At 36.5% G+C, this 14,561-nt stretch overlaps 2 protein-coding genes across 2 annotated transcripts in view; one reads left to right on the plus strand and one right to left on the minus strand.

Moving 5' to 3' along the window:
• The window catches only part of LOC145985998 (cholecystokinin receptor type A-like), a 493,092-nt gene extending 491,785 nt beyond the window's left edge, over positions 1-1,307 (plus strand). The window contains exon 6 of the mRNA XM_083120160.1: positions 478-1,307. Coding sequence (XP_082976286.1) covers positions 478-512 — 35 coding nt within the window. The 3' untranslated portion in view covers positions 513-1,307. The remainder of the gene's footprint in view (positions 1-477) is intronic.
• Positions 1,308-9,930: 8,623 nt separating this feature from the next.
• Positions 9,931-14,561, minus strand: part of LOC145985398 (cholecystokinin receptor-like) — a 509,562-nt gene continuing 504,931 nt past the window's right edge. Inside the window, exon 4 of the mRNA XM_083119372.1 lies at positions 9,931-11,463. Coding sequence (XP_082975498.1) covers positions 10,937-11,463 — 527 coding nt within the window. The 3' untranslated portion in view covers positions 9,931-10,936. The remainder of the gene's footprint in view (positions 11,464-14,561) is intronic.

Consider the following 14,561-nt stretch of genomic DNA (forward strand, 5'->3'; position numbering starts at 1 on the left):
ATGGTTAAATTTACGTATGAAATGCACACTGCTTACCTTACCGCTCGTGTGCGTTAGTGTACACACACACAAACATACCATGTTACTGCACAAAGAAAAATGTCTGTTTTAAATAACCAGAAATAGTGTTTGGTACAAACAGATGATTCCTCAACAAAACAAAACTATCTTGGTAACAGAGCAAATTTGTTCAGTTGCGCCAAACATTTAGAAAAAAAAAATTACCAGATTTAGTAAAGGCTACTAACTAGTTAGTTTCTAGTTACCAGAAAAACCAAACAAACGTGTCTTGTTGATTTAAACAAATAATTTATTTTCTGTGTATACTATAATACCTAATGAAAAATGCTAACTGTTGCATATCCCTTATTAGTAAAGGAATTGTATTTTGGAGACCATTCATTTTCGGTTTGTTTACTTCTGGTTTGTTCGCTGCTGTTATTTCAATGTTTGCCTTTATTCTTTGATTTCTTTCAGAAGTAGTTGTGCTGGAAGCCGAAGATCGTGTTTAGCAGCGGCTGGAGCAGCAGCGAGACTCGCTCCGAAGGTCTCTCAACATACTCCACGTTCTGCGAAGAGCGGCTCGCAGGCCAGCCCGTTGTCGAAGATCCGGGAGAAGACGGTGCATCGTTCCGGTATCGAATCACGTGGCGAAGCAAGAGAATTTCTCGAAACAAAGACGATCTATATTCGTGAAGAGTGTTATTTGATACAGAAACCCAACCTGCGATCGAAATATTTTTTTAAAAAGTATCGTTGAAGGCGTGGAGAATGAAACCGTATAGGTTAAACTCTTCCAATGTTTGGTCATGGATACCCACGTTTGTGGTTAAAATGCGATGTGTTCTGAAGATTCTGTGATTATTAAAAGCGATGAAACAATGGAATGAAAATTAACAAAACAAGTTCCTTAGCTACGTTGCAACAATTCATGAATTTAAACTGAAATTCCAGGATTTTTTAACAAGGGAATGGAGGTAAGTTATTTTAGGAAGATATAATGCGTGATAAAATTTATATTTGAATGAGAAATGTACAATCAGAGAAAAATTCAATAATATTAAATAATAGTGTTTAATTGTTAAAACAATCGTGAAAACAAGCTTTTGCTTGTTACTACGTGAGTTGATTTTGTTTTTATTGTGACTAGTCTATTTATCCTAAAATTCTCAGTCCATATATTTCTAGTCATATTTACTACTTTTCAATTCAGTAAAAATTGATTTCCTTCCTTTTAATTACAGCAATTAATCATTTAATACGCGTACATATATTATTTAGTCATTAATTTTTGGAACAATTCAGTGTAATCCAATTAGACTACATCGAATACTTTCACCAATAAGAAGTAATGTTGAATTTCTTTCAGCTGTACAAGATTATTTCAAACCAAACTAAATCACAATGTAGAACTTATAAACGAAAAAAAAAATGTATAGATGTTTGAAACAAAAATTCTGACAAGATTGTATTGAATTGTGGAATTTTCTTATCGAATGAAACTGATGGAAATTATATTTATGAAGTACAAATATTTAGGTTAATGGTATATTAATGGTACCAGCATATATAATAGTAAATTTATATTATTTTGAAGATACTTTAAAATTTACATGGCAGTAAAAGAAACGAAATACTACTTTAAAGGCTGTGGTAGAAAAAGTTAAATATATTAATTGTAAATGTATATATTGTTCAAATTTGTTTTACATGGCGAGTGTGTAACTTTGTAGCAGGCTAACCCTTTCGTAACGGACAATAAATTGCCACCCACGAAAACGCACGAAAGGGGGGGGATGTGATTTTTTTATTCCTAGTGGTACCTAGAGAATATTAAAGTGAAAAATGGATGGAGTAATCTCTCGTTGAGTAGGTTTCCAATTTTCATAATGGGCACCGAATTTGAAAGAACGACAAAACGTAAATTCTTAATCCTTATGTGCTTAAATTCAAGCAAATTCATTTTTAGTTGCCCCTGAGTACGTGTTGTACCATATCAAAAACGTTTCATACAAAGTGTTCTTGAAAGAAATTAGGAACCTAATCATCAATGGGCTATGCGATCTGCTCTCCTAGTATAGCAGTGCCTATATTCAGCACAACCAGTCAACTGGATTGATTGATTGATTGATTTGGAGTTTTAAGTCCACTTTATGCACAGTAAGGCTAATTGGGACTGGACCTACAGTTTAAAGTGAGATCCGGGTATCGAACCCAGAACCTCGTGATTACAAGGCGATGACGATACCACTACGCCATCGGGGAGGCCCCTACCAGTCGACTTGTTCTGTCCGTTTTGGTAAAATGATTTGATGGGTTCTGCAATTTACTATCCATTCCGAAACTATTAGCTTCGTACGAAATTGCATACTCACCTGCATAAAACCAAATATTAAAAGATATTATGTAAAAATGTCAGGTCTCTGAAATCATTTGCTCATTGCCATTGCTGTAATATTGAACAAGGATATCAACACGACGTTAACAAGAAATATGGTTAGTATAATAGAACTTATGCCAAATTACAGCTCGAAACATGAACTCTTATATTTTTTGTTGTAGTTTCGTTAGAATATTTCATGTAAAATAGTGTATTCACTTTAAAATGCATACGAGGTACAAAATTCACTGTATTCTTTAAGCTATGTAGTTAGAATGTTTGCACATGTAAATTCAATTAATTTGACATGAAAAAACTTTGGCAACAAACGTAGAGCAACAAGCATTGAATTTGCTAGTACAAAGTGCGACTGTGAAATTACTTTTATATGTAGCAATAGAAGCATATAGTTATTTATTATTTTCGATCCGTAACTAATATTACAGATAAGTGCTCTTTCGGTAAAGGCCTGTGATCTTTAAAGGTTAGTAAAATTGAAGAACAACTTATTCTTGTCAGAATTTGGGAATATACGACTTATAAGTAGAAACCTATGTGTGGATATTTAAAGTAACACAATATTTTTGTAAATTGAAGTCTGTTGAAAACTTTTTGTAATTATTTTTCATTGTTTAGAGTACGTTGTGTGGAACATTATTGAGGAAATGTTCGTGTGAGACCAGATACTTTGTCTTCTCTTCTAATCTTTATTATTCGAAATTAATTCTGAATTGTACGTACATTAGTGTTCTCTATTAACTACAAAATATTGATATATTAAATGTTGAACATATGGAGTAAAGAATATTTTTTCAACACAGGTTTGCTGTAAAACATGGGGTGTGCGTCAATGAGCATTATATATATAATTCATATGCTCTTAACTTCTCTAAATGAAACGTTTTACAAATTATCATACATGAAAGCATTACTGAAAATTATAGCACTTTGTGCTTCCTTGTGTGTGTTGGGATCGTGAAATATTTGAACGTTCCCAACTGAAAATCATAGATTTGGAATTGTAATATTGAAAACTTCTTTCCATATATTACAAATTGTCTATTTCCTTACTGTTATCCTATTTCCAGCGTTATTGAACTTTCCAGAACACTATGTTATCTTATTATTTATTTATATTTATAGGCATTGGAATTGATGAAGGATTATTAGTTTTGTTATGAATCAATGGAAATAGCCACCAAGACGATGGTATATTTAGGACGTTCAAATTTTCCTGTATGACGCACTAACAAAACTCTCTAAGGAAAATATAACAAAAACATGACTGTCATTTTGAAGTTCGAGCAAATGCCAAGTGGCGGCCAATCTAAGATAACACATGTTGATTTAAAAAAATAGAGCTGACATTGGAACAATGTATTCTTGTTGGGTACTATTAATTGCATTATTGTTAGTTGTAGTTGTTGTAATATAGATTAACAATGAAATATGCTTATTTGTTACAGGTATCTGTGGAACATTCTCGTACTGTTGACTAGTTGTTACATCTGGAATGTCTGCTTTTGAAGAAAGGAAACGTATAAATACAGGAGCTGGATCAGAGAAATTCCTTATATATATGTGGGGAGTTAGCATCACCGAATGAAGTATGTACATCCACCAAAGGCAGTCGTGAGTAGACATTTTTATTATTAAATAAATAATATTTAAACGTTGCCATGAGTAGAAATTTAGAACTAAGAAAACAACTGCATGATAATACACACAGTACAGGGTACATACACAAAATCACATGAAGGTGTCAGTCCTTTTCACAGATGTTCCCTTTCATGAGTGTGGCCTCTCCTGGCAGGTGACAGAGAAGAAACTAGTGAGTACCTCTCCTCTTAACTTTCTTCGTTGTCCTTCCTTCATTAGCCTACTTCCTTTTTCTTATCCTTTCCACTGTTTCTAACACTCTTCCATTCTTTGTTGATTTTAAGTCTCGCATTCCAGTTCATTATATCTTTTCCTTTTTTCTTTACCTCTTTCCATTTTCTCACTAGGTCTCTCTCCTCATTCCCTATCCACCTACTCTTATCCCATTCTATGTCATATCCCGTTTCTCCAGCGTGCATCTCATCTCTCTCTCGTCTCATGTCCACATATTGCTTCACCCTGTCCCTTAGTATCGTTTTTTGTTTCCTCTATGTTTAAACAACCAATTTATTTGCATTTCACCTCATATATAATCCCACCCTCTTCTCTGATTTCTTCCAACTTCTTGTTCGCGTTCCTTGCTATCATTCCAATGGCGTGCCCTTCCATCGTATATGTTCTTCTGCCCATTTTTCTAAGCATATCATCTCTGTGGTCTCTGTCATACTTCTTATGACAAAATCACCTTTATCTTCTCCCCCTCCTGTTTTCTTTTCCTCTTATTGTCCTCTTCTGTATATGTCAAGTCTGTCATTCTTGCAGCTACTCTTTTCAAGCTGCTCCCATAGGCTATTTATTTTATTTTCCTCTTTACCTTCTTTCTTGCATATTTTCTTCATTATATCTTCAATATTCTTTAAGAAAAATATATATTTTTGTCCCTTCACCCATATCACTTCTTTTTTGCGACAGAACACCCCTGCTGCACAATTCTTCCAATGCCATAAATGGACAATATTACTGACAGGTGATTGATTGGCAGGTACATTTTGGCATTGTACCTTTCTTCAAGGAGTGAAGATGTGTAAGAAGAGAGTGCATTGTCCTACAAGGAGATGGAAGAGCCCTGTGCAAAAAACATATGGGGAATAAATTATATGGAATGAAGTAAGAGATAGAAAAAGGAGATTAATAACAAATGATGATCTGTAAGAATAGAGGAAAACATATATAAAATGACCTCACCATTTTCACTTAAGAATACGCGTTCAAGGAAGTGAGAAGCTGACAAGAAAAGTTAAGAGAGAAAATAAAAATGAATATGAAGAAGAAAGTTGGACGACTAGGTTGGATAGAGAAAATAAATAAGAGAGGAGAAGAGTTCTGATGATTGGGAAGGTTGAAATATTGGAAGAAGAGGAAGGAAACTAGGTTAAGGTTTCAACGTGAAGGAGAGAAATGTGGACTATGAAGAAGTAATATATGACATTGGGAGAGTAGTACTACAAATAAAAGAAAAGCTAGAAAGGAATATAATTAGAAGAAGAACAGCAGCCATATTGAAGAAATAAATGGAAGAGCATAGAGGATTACATAATTTGAGCTAAATAAAGCATAAATGAAGCAGCTATGAGGAGATTTGTGAGCAGAAGAGGAACACAACATTAGAGAAAGCATAATAAGAGAATGTGCATTGAGAGGGTAGAAAACGTACACAAAGGAGATATGTATACGTTCCAGTTTAAATGGCTTTTCCAAAATGCATAAGAAGAGGTAAAGTTGAGACCAGTAATGGATTGCAAGAACAAAATTTGGAACCCTTGGAAAGAAAAGTGATAGAGGTGGTAGTGAAAGAACAAGAAACAAGAGAGGTGAAGAAAACTGTGAGTTAGTGGTGGAACCTTAAACGGTCTGAAGGACAATATGGATGAAGCCATTATGTTTAGCCTAGACGTAAAGAACAATTTCCTGAGCATCAGGAGCGGACACATAGTGAAGGTCATTCTTCTAAAAAGATGGAACAAGACAAAATATGAGAATTCGATAGTGAAACAGTAGTGCAGTAGTGACAGCAGATATTGGGTGACAAAATCATGAAAATTAGTGAAGGACTGAATATAGGCTATAGTTTAATATAGTGTTGACAGAATAAGTGATGAATGAGTGGAAAAAGAAAATGGAAGGGCCAATATAATTCTGTTGTGTAAGTACGTGGATGATTGTTCGGGTATATGGAGGGGAACAAAGAGACATGTTAGTTAAAGAAGTAGAAGATGAAGGAAAAAGAATATTATTGGAACTTGAAACGGAACAGAAGAGAAAATATGTTTCCCAGATATAATGATGAAAAGGGAGAGAGGAAAGGGTATTGAGAAAACATGGCATTGGAAGAATTGTGCAGCAGGGGTGTTCTGTCGCAAAAAAGAAGTGATATGGGTGAAGGGACAAAAATATATATTTTTCTTAAAGAATATTGAAGATATAATGAAGAAAATATGCAAGAAAGAAGGTAAAGAGGAAAATAAAATAAATAGCCTATGGGAGCAGCTTGAAAAGAGTAGCTGCAAGAATGACAGACTTGACATATACAGAAGAGGACAATAAGAGGAAAAGAAAACAGGAGGGGGAGAAGATAAAGGTGATTTTGTCATAAGAAGTATGACAGAGACCACAGAGATGATATGCTTAGAAAAATGGGCAGAAGAACATATACGATGGAAGGGCACGCCATTGGAATGATAGCAAGGAACGCGAACAAGAAGTTGGAAGAAATCAGAGAAGAGGGTGGGATTATATATGAGGTGAAATGCAAATAAATTGGTTGTTTAAACATAGAGGAAACAAAAAACGATACTAAGGGACAGGGTGAAGCAATATGTGGACATGAGACGAGAGAGAGATGAGATGCACGCTGGAGAAACGGGATATGACATAGAATGGGATAAGAGTAGGTGGATAGGGAATGAGGAGAGAGACCTAGTGAGAAAATGGAAAGAGGTAAAGAAAAAAGGAAAAGATATAATGAACTGGAATGCGAGACTTAAAATCAACAAAGAATGGAAGAGTGTTAGAAACAGTGGAAAAGATAAGAAAAAGGAAGTAGGCTAATGAAGGAAGGACAACGAAGAAAGTTAAGAGGAGAGGTACTCACTAGTTTCTTCTCTGTCACCTGCCAGGAGAGGCCACACTCATGAAAGGGAACATCTGTGAAAAGGACTGACACCTTCATGTGATTTTGTGTATGTACCCTGTACTGTGTGTATTATCATGCAGTTGTTTTCTTAGTTCTAAATTTCTACTCATGGCAACGTTTAAATATTATTTATTTAATAATAAAAATGTCTACTCACGACTGCCTTTGGTGGATGTACATACTTCATTCGGTGATGCTAACTCCCCACATATATATAAGGAATTTCTCTGATCCAGCTCCTGTATTTATACGTTTCCTTTCTTCAAAAGCAGACATTCCAGATGTAACAACTAGTCAACAGTACGAGAATGTTCCACAGATACCTGTAAGAAATAAGCATAATTCATTGTTAGTCTATATTACCATAACTACTACTGAAATATTATTACTAACAATAATATAGTGTTCAGAAGTCAATTACTGTAGTAATAGGTAGAATTAAATAGAACGTCAGGTTACAAACTTTCGTTACAGTGTAAATAGTTTATACCGAATTTACAGTTTCCTCTCAGTGTTATCGGCTTGTAATCAAGGGGTCCAGGATTCGATACCCACTAGAGCCACATTGTACAGTGGTTCGGATTCCACTTTAAACTGTAGGTTCAGTCCCGATTAGCCTAGTTTTGCCTAATGTGGACTTCAAATAACAATTCAAACAAACGATCTTCTCAGTTCTCTAGGTTATTTGTAAATTCATTATAACCCACTTAGAAGTAAAATTATGTTTTTCTTGCTTATCAGTAGTTTACTAATTAACGGTTGCTCACATGACAAAAATTACGATAACTTTAAGAAATAGATAACTTTTGAGCGGTTCCTAACAGGGGACATAGAAATGGGACCACTGCTTTTAGAGATAAAGTGTGAGCTTTTTTTTTTTTTTTTTAAAAAAAAGTGAACATCCTCCATATTAGATTGGCCGTTATTTCTACTAGCATTGACTTCACACAGCATGTTTTTTGGCTATCCTTAGACACCCATATAACTGTGGCATAAAAGTAGATTAATCCCCTTAATTATACCGAAAACTTAAATTTGCATAGTTGAGTCATAGACTATAGAGGGTTTGAATAAGTAGAGTATACAGGGCAAGTTAACTAACATTACAGACTAACCGGCAATTTAATATATGGAAACTTATTGTTAGCAACCTAAGTTAGAAGCATAGAACATTATTTGAACAATTTCAACAATAACTAATTTAATACCAGAAGTAACAGTGTTTTTTTTTTTAAATTAAACATATTGAATAACGGTTTCAATGTACGTATGTATGCACTTGTAAGATACGAGTTGTAAATATAAAAGAAAAGTTCAATTCTGAACAAAATGTTTTAATTTGCATAATGCCATTTTCGTTAGAAATCTCTCAATTATCACGATTTCATTTCGTGTATAATATATACCAAATCGTGTAACAAACTAATGACTCATCAATTTATACGTACTTAATGTTAAATATTTATTTGTTTTTGTAACTTAACTGCAAAAGTAACATCTATAATTATAAATATCTAGTAATATTAACTGTTACAAATATTGTAATTTGATATGACGCCTCCAATTTTTAACTTTAAAATGATTTATGAAAGTGCAAAGACAATTCTTTACATCGAACGTTGTTTTCAGATCTATGGTGTTCGAAGATATGGTTCGTGCATAAAAGTGTTCAGTGATTTGTGTCGTTGCTGGTTTTGATTTCAACAATGTCCAAATGTCGTCCATTTCTACTTTCGATCTTGATTCCCTTGATGTAAATACAACAGTTTCTGTAACATATGTACATAATACGAAAATATTATACATGTAAATACGTATTCATATTACTAAACGTAATTGTTCCATCTGTTTTTGACAATCAAATGTCTAATAAATATTTGTTCAAATTGATATTGCAGTATTTCATTATGATATCTCTGCAAAGAGCGTTCAGGATAGAGGCATTTATAGATCCATCCATCAAACAATAATAAGACCCTCCAGAAAATAAACATGGAATTCGCAATATCTCGAAAACGTTTAGAACAAAATGTTCAGGTTTAATAGAAGGTGCTACATACCAACTTTGGTGACCCTAGTACCAATATGGCTGATCCTCAAAGCAAGCATAAAATTGATATCTCGAAACAATTAGAATCAAACAATAAGAGGGCAAAATTTACTCAAAGTGTTGATGGTACTTATACAAAACATGGCCTCCTCGATGGTAGCGCCGTCACCTTATAAGGAAGTGGTCCCGGGGTCGATACCCGATGGAGGCACATAGTGGTTCGGATCCAACTTTAAACTGTAGGTCCAGTCCCGATTAGCCTTACTGTGCATAATGTGGACTTAATACATTAATTCAATCATTCATGTGTATGATACTTATACAAGCGTAAGACAAGTCTGATGACTTTAGAACCAGTCCCCTCCCCCGCAAAAAATGTTCTTCTAATATACACAATGCGGAAAGGGCGGATATATACTTGTCACTGATGGGGCACTGATATTTATATCATACCACAGGGAACCAAATATATGCTCCTCTACTGCTTCATTTTCAGCTCACGCTACTATGACGTGGTATCTGTAAATAAAAATTATTTACTATACCCACAAATGGATTCTTGTAGCGGCCAGATGGACATGAGAAGTTGAAGAGTGGCCGCTTCTCCCTATTCGTGTCTACATTTCCTCAAGAATGTCGTTCACATGAAAAGATAGTAAAATATATTGTAAAAAACTTTTATTGATTTATTTTTACATGTTCTCTTTGTAAATACATATTACCCTGTTATATTTTGCTTAAATATGTACAGCGTATTGTGTTAAAATGTAATGGAAAGTAAGATGCAAGTTGGAAACACTTTTTAAAAATGTGTATACGTTAAGGGCGTTAACCGCATGCATAATCCAAAGTATTATTCGTTGGGTTGAAACCATTTGAGGATGACGTCATGTGAAGATAAAGTGCGTTTATAATAAGGATAATATTAACATTTTAAAATATTTTATGAAAACAATATTCTATATGTGCGTTTGAAAAGCCTTAAGTAGAAAAAAAGTGATCCAGACTTGTCGTGTGGTGTAAATTTGTGAGAATTTCCAATCTACGTCAAAGAAGATTTAAGGATAAATATTTTTTAAAAAATCCGAAAGACCCACCTATACACATTTCACCTTATACGTATGTTGGTGTGCTTTCTCAATAGCAAAAACGTTAATTTTAATCCCACAGATCAATGTTCAATTTTTACATATGAAAGTGTCTGAGAATTTTCGTTTGCTGCAGCTTTTGAACTCTCACAAATTTGCACGAAACTACGTATTATTCCAGAGTGTTTTTCCTAATTGCAGCTTTTCAACAATAATTCAATGTCAGTTAACGTGAATATGTGGCACATTAATTACACCAAATCGTTAAAATAATTACAATATTACCTTTCAGAAGTCTATACGTGACGTCATAGTATCGTGTTTCGATCTCTACATACCTGTAAAACTTTCACTTTGGTTACGGATCCATCTTCACTTCTGGATTGTAAGTTTTTGTTTTTTGAACATCCATAAATGTATCTTTGGATCATCGAAGGAATAAAAAGATTAACAAATGCAGCTTAATAACGAAAGAAACAAACATTTCTGTCAATTCCTGGTCTGAGTGTGGCACCATACCCCGGAGATCTGTCGCATTGGTTACGTATACTGGATTGTCTCAGGCCTACAAGAGCCATTTCTTCCATGTACGACGGTGGTGTGGACGCAACCGCGGATAGTTCTTGTCACTGGTCTCTTTGCGAGGGCGCCCCACTGTGGTACGTTGCTTCGCAGAAGCTGGCACCGTTGGAATACCTACTAAACCTTAGCCTGCGACAGCCAAAGAGGTGCAAGAAGGCTTTCCTGAAACTTGAGTTCATAAAACAATAGGTTATCGGGTTACAACAGCTCGAAGAGTATGCTAGCAGCTGGAAAAAGCTGATGGCTGTATAGCCGAGTCCATTGTACACCACCATGTGGTCGAAGAGGGTGATGGTGTTGATGACGTAGAGAGGAGTCCAGCAGATGAAGAACTCGAGGACGAGGACGAACAGCATCTGGATGACGCGTCTCTTGCTGAGAAGGTTCTTCTCCACGTTGCTGCGACGAAGGGTGGTCCCGCTGAAGATGCTGCGTCTTCTGGGCTTCTGGCTCTCGGAGTCGCTGCGCGTCCTCTCGATGACCTTCGGCTTGTCGCCATGGTAACTGGCCGTGGAACATCTCGTTGAAGGCGCCCCGTTGGCGTTTATGTACACCTCCATCCCGTTGCATCCTGAAAAGAGACAAACCATCATTCTAACCATCAGTATTTTACTGACACATGACACGGTCGTACAAGGTTCAACAATAGGATATTAGTAGCAATAATAATACTATCAACACATTAATCCATGAACAACATGAGGCTATAAAGGTATACAAATGACACCTCTCAGAGCACGGGAAAAATGTTAAGATCTGCGGTCAAAACAAAACTCAGAACTTACGTTTAACATAGAGATTCAGGAATCTATTTATTTTGATTATGAGGTTAATAAAAGAAATGTACATAAGTGTACAAGGGCAGAACTATATAAAACAATAAATCAATTCAAACTGCCTCTTCATTCAAAATAAGCATACAATGACAAAATAAAGTAAAAACATGTAGACAATATCACATCCCGAAACAGCGGTCTCAACAAGAGTTTAGGGTGCGAAAAGCAATAACAATAAATCAAACAAATACGTCCTCCCAGAGACCTTCTACAAGTGCCAGGGTAAAAATGAGTTGTGTATAGAACGAGAGGGCCGTATGGTGTATTACACCACACAGTAGTCCTCCACACGAACTTCTGACGTCAATTTTACATATTGAGTAATGTGTTCGTGTTAATCACACACAAATACGGCACTAACACAGCAAATTTGGCACAAACAGAACGTGCAAGGGCAAACTTCTTTCACTATTAAAAACAACTGTGAAAAAGCTTACAATTACAAGGCGCAACCACATGGGTGTCTTGGGAAGGACATGTTACACAACCACAGTCTCAAGAAAGCAGAACGATATTGGAAAGATTAGTTACTAACTTTGTTATTATTTCAGTTATTTTTCACAGGCAAATAGGTATATTTTAATAACTGGAATAAATCCTAAACCTCATCGATTTCATGGCATCAAATTACCTTCTTCGGCGATATTGAAACGAATAGATTTGCCATCAATCTCGGTTATATTGGACATTATCTATAGGTATTGTTAATTGATTGGTTGATGGATTTATTTTATTTAAAGGGCTCAGGTATAAAACACAGTAAATGACATTTTCGTCATTTTCAGTTACAATGTAAAATGTGCCATCTTTCAATCTTTGAGTGAAATTGCCTTGTCGTACAATTTGAATTGGACTCTGTGAAGCCTTGTGAAATTGGTCAACACAACACGAAAACAATTTATGTACAGTTTAGCTTCTAATAACCTTTTTTCTCAATGAACTCAGAAATGACCAAAATGTCACTTACCCTGTTTTACACCCGAGATTAATTTAATTTGCTATTCTGCCACTTTTGGCTAATCGCGAAGGTGAGTATAAGCCTCTGGTGACCACGACCAGTATAAACATCTGTGTGGTTCTGCTGTCCTGTGTTTGTCTTTGTGTGTGCTGAATACAAGGCATAATTCATGTTATAATAACAAAAAGGTTTCTTGAAGTTTAGTAATAAAAAAAAAGTGTGGGCCTGTTACCCCCTTCCTCAGGTAAGTTTCTCCTACGGTACAGGTAAGTTAGGGTTAATGCAAAGCCGATGCGATAACCAACTAATCCTCGGCACTCTCCACTTTAGTCACTTTTGGCTAATCGTGAAGATGAGGATGAGTGATGATCCGATGAAATTATTGAAGAGACACTCACAAAGAACGCCTTTGCCCCAGGCACGGATTCGAACCCCTGGCGTCGTAGCGTGGTATATTACCCACTCCGCCATGCGAATCGGCAATTCTAACTCAATCTGTGAGCGTTGCCGTTGGTTGAATGATTTTTAATCACATTACTCCGGGTGAGATTCCCAGCCAGGGCAAGGGGAATTTATTCTCGCCACCAATTAATTATTTTAATGAACGGTTTTCCCCTAATGAAACGATTGGGGTTTCATAGTTCCATGCGACATACTACACTCTATCCCGGCAATCTCTGGGACGAAAGCAAGTCTCTGCGCAAGTAGTGGCTCAAGAGGGCTCGACCAATGAACTCGTGAGAGGGGACGGGATTGCGTGGAGGAGGAAGTGCGACTGCCGTTAGCAGCCTCTGCTTCGCTCTGCCCACTAGATTTCTCCCCTTCCCTGCCGCTGTGCGCGGCCTTCCTCCAGAGATTACCGGGAAAGAGTGTACAGGGAAGGAATGACGTGCACGTTCCACTGCAATGCAGCGGGAACAGTCTCCTCCTACAGCAGCAGCCAGGCCCCATTCGCTCGGGTTTTAGGACTACTTTCCAGCGAGGTTAGTACACATGGTCGGAGGCGAATGACTGACGCAAGACGATGGAGAATGTGTTTCTTGCAGGAGAAGTGACACTATTCGCAGATATGCATGCGTCTCTCCTGGTCTCTTACGCTGAAATTGCGCCGCTCTCCCGAGAAAGCTAACACACATGTAATCACAATTCGAAGGGCTTGTTACGTTCCGAGGCAGGTCCCGAAACGCCAGTTGGTGAGCGCTAAATAAACGTCATTGTTCCAACCTGCCAGCATTTTCAGAGCGAGTCTAGCTGACTTATGCGAAGGTAAAAACAAACGAATGAAGCAAAACTTGCGACGTATCAGGTGAGCGCTCAGAAAAATTGCGAGAAATTTTAACGGGGTCATAATTTCCATACATATGCTCATAATAATTTTAAACATCGACAATCCATTCTCTGAAGTGATCGTTGTTACAGTTTGTGAATTGAAAACCGGCAAGATACTTTAAACGCTCACGTATTTTTATACAGGACCATGTGAAACTTCCTGACTATTCGAATCCCACAGCACAAAGTAATTTGCATAGATCTGAAATACATGGATATGTATGCATTGAATTGAATTGTTGTTTGAAGCCCACTTTTTGTACTTATAGTCTTGATTCACATCTACGCTCAAGTAACGCTCAGTTCACCCTCCCCTCACGGTCCAGTCAAATATCGTTGAATGATTTTTAAAGAGAAGCATTCATACGTGGCGCTCCGGTCAAGGTTCGTTCAATCACGATCAGCTCGCTCTTCGGTAACGATCAGGTTGAAAGAATATTTGACTGGAGCGTGAGGGGACGGAGCTTGATTTTTTCGAAGCTTGATCGTTGATGTGAACTTTTGTAACGCTCGGTTCAGTAGCAGTCTTCAGCCCCGTTGCAGAGG

The sequence above is a fragment of the Lepisma saccharinum genome, chromosome 3 (assembly GCF_977018435.1).
Source record: "Lepisma saccharinum chromosome 3, izLepSacc3.1, whole genome shotgun sequence".
Taxonomy (NCBI): Eukaryota; Metazoa; Arthropoda; class Insecta; order Zygentoma; family Lepismatidae; genus Lepisma; species Lepisma saccharinum.